The 23,240-nt window shown below is 42.3% G+C and overlaps 1 protein-coding gene across 2 annotated transcripts in view; it reads left to right on the top strand.

Moving 5' to 3' along the window:
* LOC112566409 (brachyury protein-like) overlaps nt 1-23,240 on the top strand; it is a 44,540-nt gene that overhangs the window by 15,270 nt on the left and 6,030 nt on the right. For both annotated transcript variants that reach the window (XM_025242582.1, XM_025242583.1), the window contains exons 2-5: nt 9,763-10,027; nt 19,316-19,456; nt 19,663-19,724; nt 20,922-20,986. In XM_025242582.1, coding sequence (XP_025098367.1) covers nt 9,763-10,027; nt 19,316-19,456; nt 19,663-19,724; nt 20,922-20,986 — 533 coding nt within the window. The remainder of the gene's footprint in view (nt 1-9,762; nt 10,028-19,315; nt 19,457-19,662; nt 19,725-20,921; nt 20,987-23,240) is intronic.

Genomic DNA, 23,240 nt, shown 5'->3' with positions numbered 1-23,240 from the left:
GGTTGATCTACTTAATCTGGACGAGATTGCGTTGGAGTTCATTAATAGAAATCACCGAAGACGCAGTTTTTTTGGCACACTGACTTGCCAACCTTGATTAATATGATTTATATGATTATAACGTTTATCACATTTCTTGTGAATGCGTTAGCCGGGGAGTCATTCTTTAATTTGTTTTTTCTTATTTAATGCTGCTTTGCCTTTTAACAATAAAGCAGCGTGTTGTGATGCTACCACTGTGTACGTGCGTGCTCTACCCCCCCCCCCATCCTTTTTTACGTAATGTGCGAGTGCGAACGCCGTTCACTGTCAGCAGGGAGTTTGCCCCCCCAAAGCCGAACATCTTCCTACGCCACTGAACAGGTGTAAGCAACAAATTGTTCCAACGTTTTAGTCTTCTTCTCAAGCCCAAGACCTGTAATAAAAAGAAGTGTCGATGCTTTTTGGGGCTAAGATGTTAAGAGATGGCCTTAAACTGGAAAAAAGTAGATAACCGAGGAAATGGATAAACAATGTTCTCGCGTTTACTTTCTGGTCATGATAATTCATCTGCTACTTCGAGAGCGATGACTATTCTCTGTGTTGTGGACTGTGTGAAAAAGGTTCGTTCTCTCTCGTGCAACTCACACGATCGAGAAGCAGGCTATCCTCCCAATTCCTTCTCTTAATAATGAGCTTTCTGTCATGGCAATTATTACACGAAGAACACTGCACTTGCCTTTTCCTTCTGTTTTGGTCTGAAAAGCACCCTCTCACTAATATATAAACCTTTGTAAATAAATGAGCTTATTTCTTAGAAAAAATTAAAAGATGTTCGGAAAAAATCCAATAGATGAGTTTAGTTCTTTTATTTTTTTCCCCTCTTTCCCTTTCTCTTTTACCAACTCCTCCTTATTGCCATTTTTTTCGTTGTTAAAATGTCTTGTTCTAAATTGTATTGACAATAGTAATTGCTTACACACTGTCTGATGAACACACACACACAGAGATAAATCTCAATATTTTATTGAGGCTCATTTCCAACCATCACAGCTCCTCCACTCATCACTCGTGTTGGCGGAGGTCCTCTCATGGTTAATACAGACAATCAGCCGGCATGGAGAATGTTTTACCTACGGTAGTCAATCCTCCATCTCAGAAATCAATGGCTGTCACCAAGCCTCATTACATCTACAAACACACAGAGCACTGGTCAAACAGGGACACACTCACACGACAACAGCTTCACTGGCTTACAGCAGGGACACTTTATATCTCCACTCTTCGCTTTAGTAGACTTCAAGTGGCATTTTGGAGGGTGGGATGGAGTTGGCTGCTTGTGTGTGGGGGGAGGTGGAGATGGGGATGAAGGGTTTGTTGATAGGGTGAGAGGCAAGTTCATGTTTCTTCAATCACAAAGAACCCGTTATTTTATGGCGTATGTTTAAAAAAAATTAGAAGCAATTAGTAAACCGAGTGAAATAAATAAATATGATTTAAAACATAAAAGCGTTAGCCCTATTCAAAATAATAAACCGTTTCTTTTACTTCTTTGCTTTTTTTTTTTTTTTTGAGAATTGTGCTGTCCTGTCATCTAACATTTCGATGTTATGGAATAGAAATAGTTGTAGTGGAGGAGGCGGAGAGAGAGGGGGGGGGGAGAAGGTTGTGATGTGTTTTTACAGATGTAAACATTAAACAGGTAGGTCAGGTAATCATACATCATCGACTGAAACATTACTGAACGGTTTGTGATGAAGGCTGGAGAGAAGTTCGATCAATAGCTGATATAACGGTTGATTGATCGCTGTTGCTGTTGCTCAGAATTCTAGCCATGCTTGTTAAGATGACATGTCCAAAACTAAAGGGAGTCTAAATTTAAAAATAAACAAATTAAAAAAAATAAAACACACCAAATCATTAATCCCGCTTTGCTGCAACGTGTAGACAAAACACAATATCGTAAAACCGGTTTTTGGAGGTCCAAGACAAATATTTAGCAGGACTGTGAATGCTATATGCCATCTGTAGAAAGCAGGGTTGGTAAGGAGGATGCCATGACAACTGACTGCAGGAAGCTTGCCTGTGCTCTGGAGGAAATGCCGCTCAGTTTTGATCTTCCCTTCCCAAATATTTACCCTGCTCTCTCTCTCCGCCGGCGGCCAGCTTCTCTCAGCCGATGAATGCATGTTCATCCGAGATACCTGTCCTCCAGCGCGCTGAATGCCGGGAGATTTAATATTGAATATCGGGACCTTCAGAGGACAGATCGGACCTCTTCTTACTTTATGTTTCTCTCTCTCTCTCTGCTCCTTAGCCTCTCAGTCTCTCCCCCCAACCCTATCCACCACCTTCTTCTGTCTCACGAACCTATCCGTTGTATGTCCACACACAAACATACACACACACACACACACGTGTAACATAATAATAACAACAATAATAATCTTATTGATGTTTTAATGTGTTCAAACGAAAGGGTCTGGTCTGATTTGTAGATGGTATCACGTAGTCTTCTCCTACACCATCACATTTAAATTATTATATTTGAATTATTAATGAAAATAAGGACCAAGTGTTAACAAACATGTGAGTATTATAAAACAAGAGGTGTCTTAGTTGTCCTCCAGTAGAGACTACAGGAAAATAGAAGCATTGTTCGCCAGCTGACCTTTTTTCTTATGTCGGAAGCAAAACCATTTGAATTATTATTTTATATATACATAACAAGAAAAAACTTATCTGCATAAAATAACCTTTTTTTGCGAACAGGCGCAAAGCATCACAAGTATGACCCCTCTGTAAAGCTAGGTGTTAACTGGTGTTAATCAAAATACAGGTACACTTCATCAGTAAACACACTTATATTTTCAAATTTGTCAGTTCAGAGCACCTGTTAAAAACTTTGGGCTCTTGCCAAGACTTTAACCCCCCCCCCCCCCAAAAAAAAAAAAATACAGATTGAAGATGAATTGAGTATATCTGCAGTTACACTTTCTTGTTGCGCCAGTTAGTTATTAAATATATACTTAAGAATTCTGGGAGAAAAATCATGTAACGCACGTCAAGGCAGAATTCGATTAGGTTTTAATCCATCTAAATGTCTCTTCTTCGGGAGAGCATCTGCCTTTTCTGTTGGTTTTTTTTTGTTGTTGTTTTTTTCGCTAGAATCAATGAAATAATTAAATGAAATATATAATCTCAAGCAAAGCAGATAAACAAACATTAAGCCAAATACAACGAAAACATGCGTTGTTTAGTATTTTTGTACATCGTTAATTACGGGTGTAGTATACTGCTTAAACATATACCTGTTCTGTTTATTATGATGTGTACAGTTTGTAGGGTTGGGTGTGCCAAAAATGTCATCATCATCAATCAATAATCAATCAGACAACAACAGCAGTGTGACGCTCACGACCGAGACAAGTAGAAGACATGAACAGAATACGAAGGACGGAAGAAAAAAAAACAACTATTCCTACAAGTAATAGAAGACATTAAGTGGAATCAGGAAACAAACAATCAGGATGAAGAGTGTCATAAATCTCCAGAGAAAGACGAGCACACGGACTAGTCTATTGACTGTAATCACAACTATTGACATGATTGGTGTAAGGTGTAATGCTGGTGTAATAGATATAATAATAGATGTAGTAATGTTTGTACTGCAAGGATTCCAAGGTGGGTAGATGGTGGATATGGAAGGGAAGAGAGTTCCACTGTTCTACAGCACAGTAGTTAACACTCTGGTGACTATGTTTTTGTTCTGGTGACAGGGATAGGGAGGGTACGGTCATTAGACCAAGAGCTGAAGAATTCTGGGAAATAGATCATCAGTGGATGTTCATAAGATTCTTACCTGTTGGATTAGTTGCTATTATTACAGGCAGCTCACATTTTTAATATTTTTATATTTAAGGGTATGTGTAAAAATAGTAAAATGTTTCAATCTGCTTAATGTTTATTACAGACTTTTTTAATTATCATGTCTAAATTTACTTATGAGTAAGATAAAGTGCCAATAAACTTAAAAAAAGCACTTTCCAACAGCTTAAAATAAGTCCCTTGGTTCAGGACCACCATAGAGAGCGATGTCTTTACCTGTATGTCAGGTGTTAGTGGACGGTTGGCATCAACCGCCTCACAGAACACCACGTGGTGCTACACGTAGGGACCAAGAGTTTTGTTTTTTTTTTTACCTTTGATTCTTGGCTACACCCCAGGGAATGTCACGACAACGATAGCCAGGGACCCTGGTGAGATGGCAAGATGGAGTTCGTCTCTAGATGTATCATGATCACCAAGCAGCACTTTATTTTTTCCTTCCCCTCTCTCTTCCCCTTCTCTCTCTATTAAGTGCAAAGAAGGATAGAAAAAAAGTAGAAAAAATGGGGAAAAGATATGAAAGAAAAACAGAAAGAAAGGAAGAAGGGAAAATGAGGGAATAAAAGCAGATAAGCAATGGAAGAAACAACTTCTTTCGAGAAGTTTCACAATTTCTTAGCATCCACCGGAGAAAGATTTTGCAGGTGCCTTGTAAAATTTTTGCGAAGAGGAAAAACTGCTAAACGAGTTTTAAGAGCATGTTTAAAAAGTTTTGATTTACTTATTTGTTTATTGGCTGATTATGAGTTGTAGCGGTACCTTTGAAATCTCGCCAGCGCCGAGAACACTACGCGAACCAATCGTCCTCCAACCTTTTATTTCCACCCCCAACCCTTCTCCACAACAACAGTATATTACGATATACACAGACCATCAAAAAGCAAAACAAAAATAAAAATATGAAGGAACCTGAACATTAAAGTCACCATAGACAAGTTTGATAGACAAAGCTACAATCAGAATGATTAGGGAAATGTTCCTCTATACACATGCAAAATACTGAAGACATCCTTTACACAAAATTGTAAACATGCTTGTCACTTTAAAAATATGGACTATAAAAATACATTTCCAAAATACTTTTGAAGATGTTGAAGTTTTTCAGAGAAAAAATGTTAAATTCTGTATACTCGGGGCTTTATTTGTCCTTTGTCCTCTGACAAAAAACTTGATAGATACTTTTGTTTAAGATCAAAAGCAAAAATAAAAAATATAGAATTTACAAGAAGTTAAAAGACAGCGCAACATCCACCATAATTATTTTTGAACTTCCAGCTTTCAATTTTTACGGCTGTTTGAATATGTCCATAAAGTTCGAGTGTTGTGTCGGAAGGCAATAAAAACCTGCACGAGCGGGTCGCATCTCGCTATTCGCAAGAAAACATGGCAAATACAACACGTATGAGAATACAGTCTAACATATTCACAATATTTGTTAAAACATATACACAATACTTGTTATAACATATACACGATAGACAAGATTGACACCCATGGGCAGCATGGACATTACCTTGAGATGATCGACCTGCGATGATAAACCTTATTTTAAAAAAACCAACAAAATAAATATTAAAAAAACCATCTGATGAGCACGTGTGAGGAGTCGGTTACCCGGTTCCGCCCGCCATCTTCCTAACAATGAATGGCATCTTCACGTTTTTAGAGAAAACTTGGGGTTGTTTTTTTTTTTCTTCTTCTTCTATTCTGTCTCTTTCTTTGTCTACAGGTTAACACCTTTTTTGGTTTTATTTTACTTTCGTTTCCTTTAGATATTTTCCTTTTTTATTATCCATTTTTTTCACCAGTATTTTTCACTTGAACGTGAAAGATCCAAAACTAGTTTAAGATTCGATGACCAAGTCTACAAGTAAAAATAATTATAAACAAAAGGCAAATATTCTCCACATCTTCAACAGCAACATCAAAAACCATAGTTGCAGTCTATTTTTGTTTATCTATCTTTTGAGATTGTTTGTTTTATTTCGGGTAGGGGGTACTACGGGTTTCTTCCAACTTCTAAAAATTTTTGTTTTTTACTTCCTTTCTGCTCTGTTCTGTTATTTTGGATTTATTTATTTATTTGCTCTTTACCTTCTTTTTGATGCTGTAATATTTTGTTTTGTCGTTTAGTTTCCTTAGTTTTTTCACGTCCTGGTCTGTGTTTCAAGAACTACTCTATTTTTCTTTTCTTGACCTCCAGACTCACGCGGCACCCACACTTAATAAATTCTCTCCGTTCCTCTGTTTCTCCATCGTCCTCTCTGGAGGCAAGAGTTCGGATTATTTTTAACAACAGTGGAACAATCAAGCTTATAGAAATACCCGATCCCCACCCCGCCTTCGACGTGTCGACGAACCCTCGAAATTCGTCTTGCGAGCAATTACCTGTGTTTGCGGCGACCTGCGCGTCAGCCGCGCGGCCTGCTCCGCGAATTGGGCCTAACGAGCCTTAGTATTTGGTAATCGTGCGATGCTGAATAAATAATAACCCGTCATATTATTTCTGGGGACCTCTCTGGCTCCGGTATCACGCACACCTTTTGCAGAACAACTGCCAAACAGCGGTCCGTCATCTTTGATCAAACTTGATGGCACCTGGCGGCGTGGGTGTCGTCGCCGGGGAGAACAACGAACTCGCAGGGAGGAGAAGGGGGAGGAGTTGAGGTTTAGAGGAGGGGGAGAGTGATTAGACTGTAGACTGCTAATTGAGGAAACCTCTTGCTTTGTTTGAAGGTGTGATAAATACCTTTACAGTTGTTAAAATGTATTAGATAAACATTGTCAGTCACATTTTCTGTCATCGACACCAACTATTTCATATTTCATTTTTTTTTCTTTCTACTTAATGAAATTATATATATATATAGAAAGAGAAAGAAACACACAATGAGATAACTTTACTGTTGTTCGTTTTTTTCTTTTTCCACACTTTAATATGGCGGTAGCTTACTTTTGAAGTATGTCTTATCCTGTATCTACTTGAATATGAGTCTTATAATTGATACCTGGCTCAAATTTATTTTTCGAAGAACATCTGTCTAAATTCTTGCTAAATATAGTCCCCCCTGTAACTCTTTGTTTGTTTGTTTTTTTTGTTTTTTTTTTTATTTAGCCTAGAGGCCACATAATGTACATCACGGATGGACGCAGATAAAAATGTAGAAATGTAAGTTCGTGACAAGGATTTAGAGAAAAAAAATGCCAAAGTTCAGATAATGTCATTTGGAAGCACTGTAAAAATATCTTGTCAATTTAAGAGTCTATGAAACCTTTACCAATAGAATTTAGTCTACGCATGCGCGATAGTTTTATTTTTTAAAGTAACTCTAAGTAGTTTGTTTAAATGCTCGTGATTATAAAAATGGCCAACTGTTGGGTGTTGGAAAGAACTGCAGATAGTCACGAACAAACAACTTAAATACAGAATACACAAACAGGTTAATTATACAATATCTTCGCTGACATCAGCAGCCTCATCGTTCTGATGAAGGAAGCAGGAAGACAGTAGCTATGGCCGTCACAGAGAGACAGACGGAAAAGCAATGGCGGCGTTAGACACGGTTGGACGAGAAGGGAAAGCAATTGTCCACGGTTCATCGACTCAAGTCGATGCTTGTCAACGGCTGACCGCGCAGACGATGGCCTTCATTATCGACGGCGTAAGAGTCTTAACCCTGATTGGCTCGCAGCGTGGGCTGTGTTCATGTAAGGGGTGGAAGTTAACGGGTGTTGTCAGGGTATTGTATTGAGCTGGGTTTATTTTAGGTCCTGCAAGTTTGTGACGCGTGGTCTGAGCTGTAGATGATATGGGACATGGGTTTGAAGAATAGGTTGACCAATGATGATGATGTGGGAGCACTTTTGATATAGATATATAGAAAATAATCTAGAACCGATGAGATGAAAATTGTTTGTCACCACAACTGGCAAGAATTTCTGCCATCCTCTGTTTCCTCGGCGACTGTGAGCGGCACTCAGTCCACAGATTTCCTTCTGTCGAGTCAGCGTCTGTTTGTGGCAGTCAGTCTCTTTGTTGTCGTGGGAACCGATGTATAACATTGGTGTCTCTGACCTTTTGACTCTGATCACCTTTCCTTCACATCATCGATCAATCCACACTGACAGCGAGAGTACTGCTGGAAACAATTTCACTCAATTACAAATATTGAAAATTTACCCACAAGGTACAGGAGAATTTCACTCATACGGCACGAATACTGAAAATAACTTTACTTAACTAATTTGACCTAACTGTAACTTTTTCTTAAAGCCATTTTCCAAGAATTTTTGCGTGTTTATTTACATTGACTTTTATTTATTTTTAGTAGTAGAGGTAGTAAGCCTTCAAAACATATGCTGTAACTGCGAAAAACACATAGTTTTCAAAAATTTATTACTTCTTAAAATATATAAGTATTCATTTTATACTTTGTCGATGTATATTCCATCTTAACTTTATACTCATGTAGAAATTAAAAAAAATAAATAAATAAAAAATCGAGTGAGGATACATACACACACACATGCATGAACAAGGTACCATGTTTACTTATCTTTCTTTTATGTATGGTGATACCGATATGCCAGCTTTGCTATCTTTCTCTCTCTCTCTCTCTGTGTGTGTGTGTGAAATACTAATTCTTTCTGGTGAGCGTGGTGATGGCAGAGTTCAATCCTCACCATTCCCCTTTTTTGTGTTATAACACGACACTGACTTACCATTCTCACAAACCTCCAGGAACCAACATTCTCTGTCTTTCCCTTCTTTCTTTTTTTGTGTGTGATGATGATAACATGTTATGCTTACTACCCTCCCTTGTATATGGCGATACCCACATGCCATCTTTACCTCCGGTTTCTTTGTGTCGACACCCGACATTTTCTTTTCTTCTCTCCTCCCTTCCTTTGTGTGTCGTGATAGTGGCATGCCAACAGCCCATCTTTCTTTTTTTTTGTTGGTGGGTGTGTTACCGACATGCAATTTTTAACACTTCTTCGATCTTCTCCTCCCTCACTCCCATTTCTTGCGCAACCTCGGGTTTAATTTCTCCACCGACAGTCCTCCCTTTCACAGCAGCAACGCCGTTCGTTATCCACGTGCGGTTAATTGAATTTACTTCTATTCCAAACTCATCTCGCGATCGTGGTTAATGACCACAACCTTACCTGTACCGGCTCATGGGCTGCGAACCTTGAGCCTCGCGATGCCATGCGTGTCAGGTTATCAGAGGTCCTATACAAAGCATTGAGAGCCAGTGAAGTGTGTCCGCGCCACAGACAAGTTATTTTTTTAACTACAGTCAACGAGACTTTTTACCTGATAAGCCCTCGATGTAACAGTCTACCTTTACATTCCACCCCACTCCACCCCAGGTGTCGTGTAAACAAGAGGGTGACACACGTACACTGTAGAAGTATTGCTGTGTTCAGGGTGCGAGTTGTTTTGAAGTTTTGTGTTCAAATATTTTGCTTGAGAGTGAAAGAGAACACGGTTGACATTTAACCTTTTCAAAATTTTTGTTTCCGTGGGTTTATTTATTTATTTTTGTTTATTGTTGTCTTGTTTGTGTATTTTCGATTTCGCTATCCAAGTCTTATCGTTTTGTTAATCAAATACATGCATAGTTCCCTCACTTAAGCGCCATTTTTAACGGTAGATGGCGTCCAGAAATATCATAAATGCATTCTGGGTACAAAGGTTTGATCGTCAAATAAAATCAGAAAAATCAGCCATGCGAGACCCCTGAACCCTCCCACCAGGGGTAGAATGACAAACAGAAGAAGAAAAAGTGTATGATGCGTGTTATCGGGTATCGGGAGGAGAAAGATATTTTTAGTTTTTCATGTGACGTCTGCCTTCTAAGCCGTGTGACGTTTGTGGTCTGTTTACAGGCGCATGTTCCCTGTGTTCCGGTGTTCCGTCACGGGATTGGATCCCAGCGCCATGTACACCTTCTTGCTGGACTTTCTGCAAGTGGACTCTCACCGGTGGAAGTACGTCAACGGAGACTGGGTTCCGGGTGGGAAGGCGGAGCCAGCGGTACCCAACTGTGTCTACATCCACCCGGACTCCCCCAACTTCGGGGCTCACTGGATGAAGGAGTCCGTGTCGTTTAGCAAGGTCAAGCTGACCAACAAACTCAACGGCGGGGGTCAGGTAAGTGCAAGCGGAAGTGCGAAAGGAAAGTATCGTTATCTGTGACGTAATGGGTGTTCATCCTCAGCTTACGTCACACATGTATGTAGAACATCGTTTCGAGCATTCACGTCGTAGTAACGTAGCAACAAAGAGTATGTTACACGCGTAACGACTATCCGTGACGTGTGCATAAACTGTGACGTGCGTGGCATGAGAGTGGTGCGTGCGCAGCAGGATGAATTAAGTGTTCATTTGACAAAAACAATGTTTTAAATCGCTTGCTGCCTCAGGTTTCCTCGAGGTGTTAGTTCGTTGTTGCTACCTGTCGCAATAATAGACACGTAGTGACGTAGACAACACGTTTTTGCTAAGTTGTCTATACAAAGTATTGTGGTTGGAATTGGTATTGTGAACTACAGCAGATCATTAAAAACAAACAAACAAACAAACAAAAACAAACAAACAAACAAAAACAAACAAAAACAAACAAAAACAAACAAAAACAAAGCCCAAAAGATTTCCGCTTTTTTTAGCGGTATGAACCGAAATCAACGTCGTTCGCGAAAACACCTGTGGAGTTCTCTATTTCCACCTTTCTCTTCACTTTCCTTTTTCTATTTTCTCTGCTGTTGTCTTCCAGCAAATGCCTTCCTCTCCTATTCCCAGTTTTATGGTCTTGGAAATAAGAGTTTTATTTTCCGTGACAAATAAAACACTGTATCCATTGATCAACGAAAGTAATCAGTGTACTTCCATTCTTTCTTTCTTTATTTTTCTTTATTTATTTTTATTTTTTTTATTTTTTTATTTTTTTGTTACCTCTGTGGTTTTCATAGAGACGTTCTTTGTTTCATCTATTTCCGTTGGGAGACACAAAACAACCTCACGAGGAAGGGATGAAGGTAAGAAAGGACAGGAAGGGAAGGAGGGTTAAATGTTACGCTCAACAATTTCACGGAACTCAGAACTGTCGACTCCACTCGCGAGCTCTGCGCCATTTTCCCACCCACTCCTTCCCCACCCTACACCCTCTCTCACCTCTCGTCCTCAACAGGTAGGTCGCTGTAGCGACTTTGAAGTGTTGTGACCTTCACAAGTTAACCTCCCAGGGGGAGAGAGCTACCCTCCCCAACACTTCTTCTACTCTTACCACTCCCTCCCTCCCCACAGATCGCAGTCATCGCCGATGCGTCACCCGCTGAGCGCGCTGTCACTCATCATCAAAGCGATACCTGCAGCAGCCGAGCCTGGCGCGAGGGCGGGGGAGGTGAATGTGGGACGGTGGTGGAGGTGATGGTGGTGGTGGTGGTGGTTGTCGAGGCTGTGTGGTCTAGGGTGAGTTGCGGGAGTCTATGATGGGAGTGGAGGGGAGGCTGCTCTGTAACAACGCCCGTTCAAGTTTATTTACTTTTCATACTGCAGTGAAGTGCGCCGAGGCCAGACCTGCGTGGGTGACTGGATTTAACGTATCACTGATCGACGAACAACACCTTCCCCATCCCCCCCTCTCTCTCTCTTAACCCCCTCAACCTCTTATTTTCACTAATCTCAGAACCGAAGATTACCCCAACGATACCAACCGAATAAAATAAAGGAATATGATTAATATTTTAACGCCTGGGTGTCCGGTTGTTTCCACCCTCCAGTTTTGGAGAGAAAGAAAGTATGAGAGAGATTTGAACCAAATCGAGGCTTCTTCTCAGGTAGGGAACCTGATCGTTTGAAGGCGACCCCGTCTACTCCTGCAAGCACCGGGAGGGTGGAGGCTAATCAAGACCAGGATGCTATCACTCGGGTCCATCTGTGGTCGGTCCTGCCGCTCCGCTAGGTGGCGTGCTCGTGGCGCGGCCCCTTCCGGTCTGGTTGGCTGGGCACGCGCGTTAAAAAATTCAGGTGAGCGGATCGCGAGGCGGAGGGCCCAGGCGCGCGACATGACACACTGACATTTATTTTGTGCACACACCCCATGCTTCTGCCACCCAGCGTGTCAAAGAGGAAGGTGAAAAACTCGAAGGTGGTGAGAGGGGGAGAGGTAAAGAGGAGACAGTAAAGGGGAGGAGAAGTTCATGGTCCAAAGACGATGCTGGCTTACCTAAAGAGAGTGGTTGGAGGGAGCAGGGAGGAAGGGGAATTGAAGCACTGGATGGTTCTCCGCTTGGGACTTAGCCAAAAAAAAAAAAAAAAAAAAAAAAAAAAAAAGAAAGAAACTGGTGGGTTTTGAATCCTGTCGGGTGGAGACGACACATTATATAAAATTCACAGCAGGGTCTGCTCTGATGTCTGTCGGAGACAAGGAGGAACGGGCGTTCTTCCATTTACGGCAATGTTCACGAGCCCTAACGAGGTTTCTTTTGGTCGTCAATGATGTTTGACGTTCTCTACTCGTTCCCAATGCTATCATCATTTTTTTTCGAATGACAAACAGTTTCATCCGTCGTCCAATAATTCTATATTTTTTTTAATGCTGTCAAGTCGATGAGTTCCAGTTTTATTAGTACATTACTGAAGTTTTCTGACATAGTCAAACGTTCTTAGCATCTATGAAGTTATTCTTTCCCTGCTCCAGAACCATTCGCGTTCATTTGCAATATCATGTCTATGCACATCATCTGAATGCTATTACTAACACTAGTTACCCGTCTAATTCTTCTTCCACTTTCATTCCCCTTTCTCGTCGCCTCTATTATCCCAACAGCCACATTTTCTCAGTTGAGATTTGTTCTCAAATAGACTGACTACACAAGGCTCCAGGTCAGCACACTGATAATTTTTTTTATTATTATTAAGCTACATTGGGTGTGTCTGTTAGGAGTGTGTGCGTGTGTGTGTGTGTGTCTGTTAGGAAGGAGTGTGTGTGTAAGGTGTGAAGCACGCTTTACACTTTCGATGAGACAGCTGATCGTTGCAAACCTGGAATATCAATTTACATTCTCAAAAAAAAAAAAAAAAAAATCCCCTATCATCTTTAAATGGTTATTGTCAGCATCACTTCTGCTTTTTCCCCTCTCTCTCTCTCTCACACACACATATCTGTAGCTAATAGCATCTCTGCATTATTTCACGCTTGCTCGAAAGCCCACGTCCTGTTTCATGGGTCATCCTGAAGTCATTAGTCGAGTGGTCCAGCGGGTCAGTGTATTTCTTTGGCAAACAGGAAATAGCGCTTGATGTTGACCGGCATAGCAGAGGACCGGACACAAGGGACAGACAATTAACGGTGTTCGCGCTGCGAGTTGTCTCTCTCGCCTTGACGTGTCACTTCACGCGACTGGCGACCGAGCGCAGCCGGAAAATGCCGAGCATGCGCACTGAGAATTGTGTGTGTGTGGATGGGGGATTGGGGGGTTGCCGGGGTGGGAAGGGAGGGAGTAAGTGGCGCTCGATGCTTGTTGGCCGCTTGTCCCCCTCCTGCCTCAGGGGTAAGCAGCAGTGCAGTGATGACGAATAGCCACACATGTCCGGGTGGATACCTTGATAAGGGTGGGGTTGGCTGGGGTGGGGTCGGAGGAGACGTCTTTTCTGGTGTGCATACAGCTCGGGGGCAACGAGTGCTTATTGCTCAGAAAGAAAAAAAAATATTCATTCGCTTTTATAGTCTCACAATTTTTTTGTGTGTGAGGGAGAGAGGGAGGGGACAGAGATCGATCGTTGGTTTCCATAGTATTCATGGTTGTCAACGTCATCATTGTATATGTGTGTGTGGACGGGTAGTTAGTACGTGTGGGTTATCTTTGTAGTCTGAATATGAATTTGTTGTGTACGTAGTCATGTACGGATGCGTGAATTTGTGTGTGGATACCCGTGTCAAATTTTCTGGTTTCACTATGTTTATTAATGTTTATTAATTATGTAACAGCCACCCGTTTCAATAAGGATAGATTTTTTAAAAGTTCTCTAACCTACAGTCACTGCTCCATCACTGCATCAAGTGGATTGTCAGTGGTCGTCAAGATGCTGTGATCAGAGCAAAGTGTTTGTATGTGTGTGTGCGTGCGAGCGCGTGCGTGTGTGGTTCCAGCGTACATGCGTGCAGACGACACCGATCCCACAAGGCCGCGCTCTGGCCGCCATTCGTGCAACACCGACGCGGAAATTATGTTTCCTTTAAGTGCATTCCCCTTGAAAGCCGTAACCACCAACAGCGCCGCTTCCCAAGCAATGAAACCCAGGCGCATGCTTTGTCGGCCTTTTGCTCAAGTAAACTTCAAAAGATTCGGGTTTGTGGCCCAGTTGATTATGAGGAGTGCATAAACGGGTGTAAAACGGGTGGCTTTGGGAGCAGAGCCCTTGCTGCGGCGCATGACACCCGGTTAATTGATGCTTGGACCGAGTTGAGGGTGGACGAGTGGAAGACAACGCGTCCGTGGGTGTGTTCTCCTCGTCTGGCATCAGTCTGTCTTTTGTGTTCTTGTAAACATTTATGAAAAGTCGAATATTCGGTTTTGGTATTTTATCTACATTTATTTATCCAGATTCCCTTCTCTGCTTCATGTCGTGAATATACATTCCCCCAGAAACTGGCAGTTCTTTGTGTTCCCCATCCTTTACATATATTTTATTATTTTATTTTTCAACGTGTTTCAATTCTTGCTCTTTTTTCTCTCACCTCCACCCCTTTCTTTCTCCCTGTCGGGTACCTTCCTTTCAACATGTTTTATGCTCGGGATATCTTATCCTCGCACTTACCCCAAAGACTCGCACGGATGCAGGGGACACCTCGTGCACCATAGAGTCCGTCATCGACACCAGCCATAACCTGGAGGTGCCATCTTGCTTTTATCTCGACAAATGTTTATGGCGAGTCCAAGGCTGCGACCAAGTCTTTTGTCGCCCGCGGTCCGCGTGCAGCGTCTCATGGAGGGACACAGCGCCCCCCAGCGTGCGGGCGGCAAGCCTCGTCCTGGGTGGTGGTGGTGATGGTGGTGGTGATTGTGGTGGTGGTGGGGAGGGGTAGGGTCGAGTGGGGGCTCGGCGGTGCGGGATCTGCCGATATCACTCTGAACATCGAGTTGTCCAGCGTACCCCACACCCACAGCCACAGGTAAAGCGGGAGAAACATCTACATACATCAAAGGCTCTGGGAAGTCTACCGGGCGAGATGTCTAGTTAGCCAGTCTGTCAACTCTGTGGGGTCGCGAGTTTAAAGATAAATGGACTTCTTTTGTTTGATTGTTTTATTCCATCCTTTATGAAAAAAACAACAACTTTGTTGAGTTGTGTTGAGTATACGGAGGGACTGCAGATGCGCGCATGCGCAAACATTATCAGGGCGTTTTTGACTTGCATCATTCCCATTGCAACCTTTCAAAAACATTGTTGAAAGATGACTATTTATTGAAAAAGAGATTTAGTGCCATCATGATCGTCGTCGTCGTCATCGTCATTGTCGTTGTCGTTGTGGTCGTGGTCGTCGGGCAGATACCTATAGTAACAGACAATACTAGCAGCACAAAGTGGCCATTATTCAGTGAACTACTCATTATTCCACAATCACTTCCTTTTCAGCTTTCGTTTTCTCCCCGGGGTCGGTGAAGGAAAACGGCCAGTAGGAGGCGCTAGAAGCTGTTATGCCGATGCTGTTATTCTTCGGAAGAAAGAACTGTGCGTGTTAAATGAACATTATGAGGCTTCAACAGAGCAAAGATACTGTGATAGAAAGAAAGATACTTAGTGGTACCGTTACACGCACATCAACCTTTTTGCTCTTTTAACTTTGTTCTTTTCTTAATTTTTTCTTTTTTTTTCCTTTTCTTTTCTTCTGTCTCTCTTTAGCTATTAGGATGAAAATAGTGTTTGGCTCAAATAAAACAAAGCAGCTACAGTCGTCTGCAGCATCATTCAGGTGTGTAGGATCAGCAATATTCAATTGGTCAGCTATTGGGCACATTCAGTAATTGAATTTGGACCCGCGGTCAGCAGGAAACCTGCTCGTGGCTGATCGGTGTTTAATTAAGAATGTACATTTGATTGCCTGGGATGTGCAGAAAATCTCTCAGTTAACACGAAGTGCGTGAAACGTCACATAGCACCACAACGCACGTCACCCGTGAGAACGGACGTCATCGTCCTTGTTGTTCACAGCGCCATCTGGTCGGGTACCTGACCACACCACTGCGAGTGCATTGGGTCATGAGGACCAGCAGCCGGCCACCGCCCCCTCAACCACCGCCACCCCTCCTACCCCAGCAAAACCCACCCAACCTCGCCCATCACCGCTACTGTATTCACTCTCTCTCTGTCTCTCTCACACCCAACACCTTTCTACCTCCCAGTCCCTTCTCTCGTGTTGTTTCCAGGTTACCAAGCAGAGCCCAGACCACAAATCTACGGCCTTCTGTCAATCGGTACCTCATTCTTCGGACCACCTCGTCTGTAATCTCCATCTATTTTCAAACTAGTGTGAAACGCGCGCCACCTAGGCGCTGAGAACGGCCGACAACTCTGAATGTAATAAATCAGGAGGTTCTCGCTGATAACTTTATCCACTGTACCCGACTCTGCTCACCTTGGGGTGTCTAGTGGGTCATAATCTATCCGGTCCTTTACTGAATTCACCTTTATCCTGCACCTGTCTGTCTGTCTGTCTGTCTGTCTGTCTGTCTGTCTGTCTGTCTGTCTGTCTGTCTGTCTGTCTGTCTGTCTGTCTGTCTGTCTGTCTGTCTGTCTGTCTGTCTGTCTGTCTGTCTGTCCATGTATGTGTTCTGTTTGTTTGAAAGGGAAGCACGAACACTGAATGTGAAATGTGGAGAAGCTCCAAGTCAAGGAATATTTTATCGTCTCTACTATATTTTCCCACTACACCTCTAAGGCAGGAAGGCTTGAAGCATAATCCACCCGCCTAGTCCCCTAATCTACTTGGGTGGGTAGCTGCACTAGTACCGTGTGAAATTTGTGGGTAAATACATCAGTTTCTTCAAAAGTGCTTGTCTCAAACGAGCAATTGTCATAATGGATATATATATATATTGCATGTATTTACAATATCTTATACCTTACCTTTCTTTCTTTCTTTCTTTCTCATTTCCTTCCGTTTTCCCCCTTTTTAAAGGAAAAAATATTGGTGGTGAGGGTATCAATTCCTTCTTTTTTTCCCCCTTATTTATTTATTTTTTTGGACGAGGTATGTGGGTGTGGGGTGGGGTGGGAAGGATAAACATCATGAGAGGAAACGAATATCAGGAAAATTAACTTTTCTGGAAGTTACTTTAAAAGCACTTATTTTGAGTTAAGTGGTTTTCACTCAGGTGAGTCTGTGATGCAGTGCAGGTGGCTGATAGTTCATGGTTGAGGACACTCACGCCTCACACTGAAGGCAACACACCTGTGACAGCTAAACATAAAAAACTAACAAAACTCTGATAACTCGATGCCCGGACCCTCGTCCACCTTTCAATATTCGACAATCTGGTATCGCAAGATGTTGACATGCGGCCTGTGAGCATTTTTGTTTTTATTAGCATTATTTTTTTCTCAAAAATTTCCAAAAATAAAACTCACATATTACACCTACTATGTTCACTCTTCATAGAGAATATTCTTTTATGTGACCAAAATATTCCTGCACATTTTTATGATTTTGTTTCATAGTTATTTTATTTACTTAAAAAAAAATACAGTTTGGTTCGTTCGTTTTTTGGGTTTTACCGCACCGCATAAATTCTGTAAGCCTGTAAGTATTTTTCCCAGGTTCGGAAGAAATGGAGGATAAGGGACAAAGACCCGCAAACCTCCGGGTGTTGCCGTGGATGTGTTCCTTACTGTGATTGCTGTCAGATCGATCTGTGACATTGAGTTCACGGCACTGATTTTCCAATAAAGAAGAAAATTCCCTTTCATCTGGGACCGGGTATTCACGGGTGTAATTTATGTCTCGGGTGATGGTCTGTTTTAGTGAAAGGGGTGTGTATGGGGGATAGGGTCCGCCCTTCTGAAAGCTTTATATTATCTTTTCTTTCTTCTGATGTTAACTGTCGTGGTTTTCATTGCTGACCTGGACTTTTGAACAAAAAAGTAAAAGAAAGAAGAAAAATAAAATTAAAAAAGAAATAGTGGCTTAGGAAGAAAAAAAGTTTGAGGGGAAGGGTTAGAGAGAGGCAAGGGAAAGTGTAGCGAAGACAAACCCTGACTGAATTTCTTGGCTTTCCTTGCTCTGTGTTTCGGCCTCTCACAGTCATTATACTTCGCTCCTGTCTTCCAGGTTCGAGACTGATCCATACTCTGTCCTTGGAGGTGTTAGGCGCGTGGTTTATTTGCATGTTATTCTTTAAGTTGTTTTGTTTTGTTTTGTTTTTTGTGGTGGATGGTTTTATTTAGTTTGTTCTTCTGTGGTTTTGTTTGTCTTGTGCATTTTTTGTTTATTCTTTTGGCTTATTTTTATTATGGGGTCTCTCGTTTATTCCGTTCCCAATCTTGGTCTGGATAGTCCTTGTGTAAATCCTCTTCTTCTTCCTCTGTCTGCCAGGCTTGATCATCGCTTCTTTCATTCTCTTTCTTGATCACTGTATACCCTGGTGTCTATGTTTTCACTTGTAACTACCTTATTCAAACCTTTTCAAGTATCCAAGCAGCGCAAGGAAAAGACCATCAATAGTTTATTCACAACCTACGATGGACAGAAGGTTATGGAAATTTAGAATGCAGGAAATGTCAAGGGCCAAAAGAATACAATGGAGATTGTATGTATTAAAAAGAAAAAAAAAAAAGTTACAGGATACTTGGCTTCCTCCTGCAAGGTCGTGTGCCCGGCTGCATAAACATCATCACCCTTGAGTTAAATTACCCGGGGTGGTGCCCGGTAATGTAGTGGTTAAAACACTCGCTTGTCACCAAGGCATTGACCAACTGTCCGTCGGGGCTTTTTCTCCAGGTACTCTGGTGTTCTTCCCCCACCCCTTTCCCCCTTAGTGCGAAACCAGCTGAAAGTTGAAGCACATTCCTACTAAATAAACCAACCAACCAATTAAATTGCCCGATGGGCCCGTCAACTTTACGGTCCTACGAAGTCTTAGAGTATAGAAAGGTGATACGAGCGGTAATGCAAGCCACCTGTAGACTTTTGACATCAGTATAGTAAACCAGGCGGTAAGGTTAAGTCAGAACTACTTCGTGATAATGACCTCCTAGACCTTAAGACTAAAATCACGACAGTGACGACACGTAAACCAAGTAAACAACAGTAACCACAATGCTCTGTGATAGAAATGTCTAGTAGCAAGAGAATGCACATTGTACTCGGAATATCCCAGAAATCACCAGAACAAACATTTTGCACTTCTCTAATGTGTGTGTGTGTGTCCATGTCTACAGATAATGCTGAACTCACTGCACAAGTACGAACCTCGGTTACACATCGTCAGAGTGAACTCCCGGACTCAGAAGAAGAGCATCATGACCTTTAGCTTCCAAGAAACACAGTTCATCGCCGTCACCGCCTATCAGAACGAGGAGGTAGGTATTTCCACAATCCTCAGACACAACCATCTTTTGCTATTCTTGTTCTCCACAGAGTCACATTTTCAAGGGAAAGTTTTATACATGGTTGATATTGAATGGGATTGTACTTCCTTTGGAGTGAAACCAGACCATAAAAATTGTTTATTTGTTTACACAGCAAGTTCATAAGATTTTCTATTATCACATACTTTTTGTTTCAGATTACTGCATTGAAAATCAAACACAACCCATTTGCCAAAGCATTTCTCGACGCCAAAGAAAGGTAAGACTGTTATGTAACTAGCTGACCTCCATGTAGACCATGTTGTTTTGTGTTCATTGTATTTATTGACTTTCTTGTTGTTGCTCGTGAAGACTGTAATGCTGGGGTCAGGTGCACGAGGCATCGCTAGGCCGGGTGGATAAAGAGAGGGAGCTAAACTGTACAAGGATTAACCATGGTGTTAGCCACCAAGTTAAGGCACTTTGTGTGTTAGGCTCGATGAACCACCCACAGTTCATTCCTCGCAGGGTCGCTAGGCCAAGAGTCCTTCCCCCTTGTCCAGCAGACCCCATTCTAAGGAGTTAACCCTTTTTGGACCAAAAGACACGCCCTGTAAGCACGCGGCGTGAAAAGGGAGGTGACCGGGACAAGAGGAAAAAGAAAAAAAACAAAAAACAAAAAAAAAAAAACGCCAGACAGAACGATGATAGGATCTGCAGACAACTCTTACATCTTCCCTGGCAGCTCCACCACGTGACTGAGGAGTGCTGACCTCTGATGACAATCAGACATTTTGTTTCGCTCGACAAGCCCCCAAATGTTTCACTCTTAGTTGAACGACCATAACTCCTCTTTCTTGTGTGTGTGTATAAAAATACTTCTACAAAGAAATTGCGAAGTTCGGCATCTCTGGCAAACTCTTATGTAAAGAATCACATAAAAGAACTTGTTCATAAAAAAGAACGTTCAGGAATGTAGATAACCGTTTACTACATACATATTATTCTCTTTTATGTGAATTTGCGTATGACACTTCTTTCTCTGACTTTGCGAGAGCCCGAGAAAGGTTTCAAAATGTTTATGCCCTTTAGAACTTCAGCAGGACACGAATGTTTCTTAAAATGTCTTTGAAAAGACTGACATGTGGATGTTAACTGTAGGAAATACGCTCGACTGGTTATCCGGTATTGTACCGATGACATCTAGACTTGATCTGTTTATGATGTACCATGATGATAACATCAAGGCCTGACCTGTTTATTAGGTACTGGAATGGTAACCTCTAGACTTGACCTGTTTATGAGGTATTATAACGACAACAAGTAGACTTTGCCGGGTACTTGTTTGCTATTCAAACATTTCAAAGTCATTTATCTAGGTTTTTTCGTTTGCTGGAAGTTTTCTTTCGCTAGCTTATGAGCTAAAATCATAAAGTATATAATAATTTATTGTTTATTGTTGTGTCGTGTTCTCCAGACCGGAACAACGCGACTTCATTGACGAAGGTTCTTGTGATGGCCAGCAGAGGTCGCTGTCTCACTGTGAGTATTCTTACACTTATTTTATCGTGCTCATCGAGCTCACCATACTCACCGTGTTCATCCTGTACATCATGCTCGAGATGTGTAAACACTTTTCTGCAAAACTCATTGGAATCATGGTCTTAATAACCCTACCTGTCTGCCCTCCCTTCATAACCCTGCATGTCCGAGAAATGGAAGCAGGGGAGACTGGGGAGAGGATAGACACTATCTCCTTCTGTCCTTTCCTCAAGAATCAGCCTCATATGCTCAACATGGTCGCCGTGCTGAACAGGTCAAACACAGTATTGGGTTGAGCAAGCTAGACAAGGCCAGGATTGAAACGCAAGAGGGTTTCAGGACGTCTTCCGTTTTTTTTTTGTTTTTTTTTTTGTCCAATCACGATTGAAAGACTTAATTTGGAGCAATACACTGGATCTGATTGCCAGTGTAATTAAAATTTCAAAGCTTAATCGAGCTGTGCGGTACTGGAGAAGCTTTTGGCCAGCGGCTGATTCCACGTGAGGTCCCACGAACTTGAGCCTAAGTTTTCAGCCTAAATTCAAATAAACTCCGTTGGCTTGTGTCACTGCGAAGTCTGAAATACGAACCGACTATTCAGCCCACATATAGCGGTCAACTTGCGACTAAAGACTTATTTTTAGGACCTCACATGGAATCAAACCCTGGTTCATCCGACTTGATCGTGCCGTGTGCACCAGTCTTAAAGCCCCACCCACCTACCCGTCCCCACCCGTGTGTCGTCGCATGAACTTTCGAGTTTTCACTATCTCTGGTCCGATAACCGCTTTGAACAGGGCGAAGTGATTTACAAGCGAGTAGGCTAAGTTACGGGTGGGCAATAGATAGGAGCGGTGTGTGGATGTCTTGCTGACGATGGACAACTCGCCGTGCTCTTAGACCAAGGGGAGATAATCAGAATATTGCAGTAAAGGGTAGTCTGTGAAGTGAATCTACAATCTACACCCACGCGATGGAGAGAAATAGTACTATACAAACATTATCAAAGATGGTCGGTCATCACTACTGAGACATCATGAAGGTTGTTGCTGTTCATACAATATTAAAATATTACTAACAGAGGTTCATCATTGTTCCTGTTGCTCCTCGTGCCGAAATCTCACCCGTCTAAAAACAAGGGGTCAAAGGGAATGAATATATCACCTGTGAGCACTTCCTATTTATATCCCAACGGTGTCACAATGTTCGATGACGTCACGCCCGGTAATGTCGTTGCTGACAAGATAAACCTCTCGCTGGTGGCTCCGTACCTGTGGGTTTACCTGCGGACAACTGGCCCCCCAAGATACGGTTTACCCTGAAGGTTTGGAAGAAAAGACCCTAGTCAGTTCTGCTGTCCGGTTACAAAATTCGTTGGACCCTGCTCCGGCCCCTCTTTGGTCTCACTGGAGCCGAGGCGATGTTAGCAAGCGGCCAAAAACTTATCAGGCGAGGTGCAAACGAAAACACCGTCTGCAAATTTGCACAATGCCCTCTCTCTCTCACCTTTCCTCCCGATCCCCATCCCCACCGCCATGCGTGCCCGCCGTGTCGAGCAACAAGACGAGAGAGGGAAAGGTGAGGAGTGGGGGGGGGGGGGGACCGGGGCTGGGAGCGCGAGCGGCGGCCATTTTGACACAGGGGTGATAACAAGCGGGGAGATCACTCCATCCATAAATCTCCCTCGTTGTCCACCGCGGCTAGGATGTGCTCTTCACAGTTGCTGAGCGGCGTCACCCTGTGGCTGGTCTCCCTTGTGAAGATCCCGAAACTGCAATATTGTGTGACCTGTTGAGGACAAGACAATCAGGCTTATCGTTTAAGAGGCTTTGGGCAAGAACAAATATAGAGGGAGAGAGAGACAGAGACAGAGAGACAGAGGTCTAATTCAACTCAGTCTGCATTGTTTTTACTCCGTCTTACTAAAAGTCCACTGATGAATTCAGAAAATCTCTTTTATTTATTTTATTTTTATTTATATCCATTTCCAGATATTTATATAATGCAGACATATGAAAAAAATATGTAAATTTTACTATGTAAATCCCAGTCTGTGGTAAAAATATTTTAATTGACATTTACGCACTTGCCCAATGAAGGCATGCACGGAGCTTACAAAGATGAGGGCAGTAGTGTCTGGAGAAGAATATTCCTAGAAGCTTGATAGAAATATAGACACTACCCGAGAAAGGGACGCAAAGAAAATGTCTAATAATCCGCGATATGTAGTTTTTAAAAGATAATTTTATTTAAT

Source organism: Pomacea canaliculata, linkage group LG6 (assembly GCF_003073045.1).
Source record: "Pomacea canaliculata isolate SZHN2017 linkage group LG6, ASM307304v1, whole genome shotgun sequence".
NCBI classification, from domain to species: Eukaryota; Metazoa; Mollusca; class Gastropoda; order Architaenioglossa; family Ampullariidae; genus Pomacea; species Pomacea canaliculata.
Note: the sequence above shows the minus strand (reverse complement) of the source record. Positions and strands in the feature narration are given on the sequence as shown.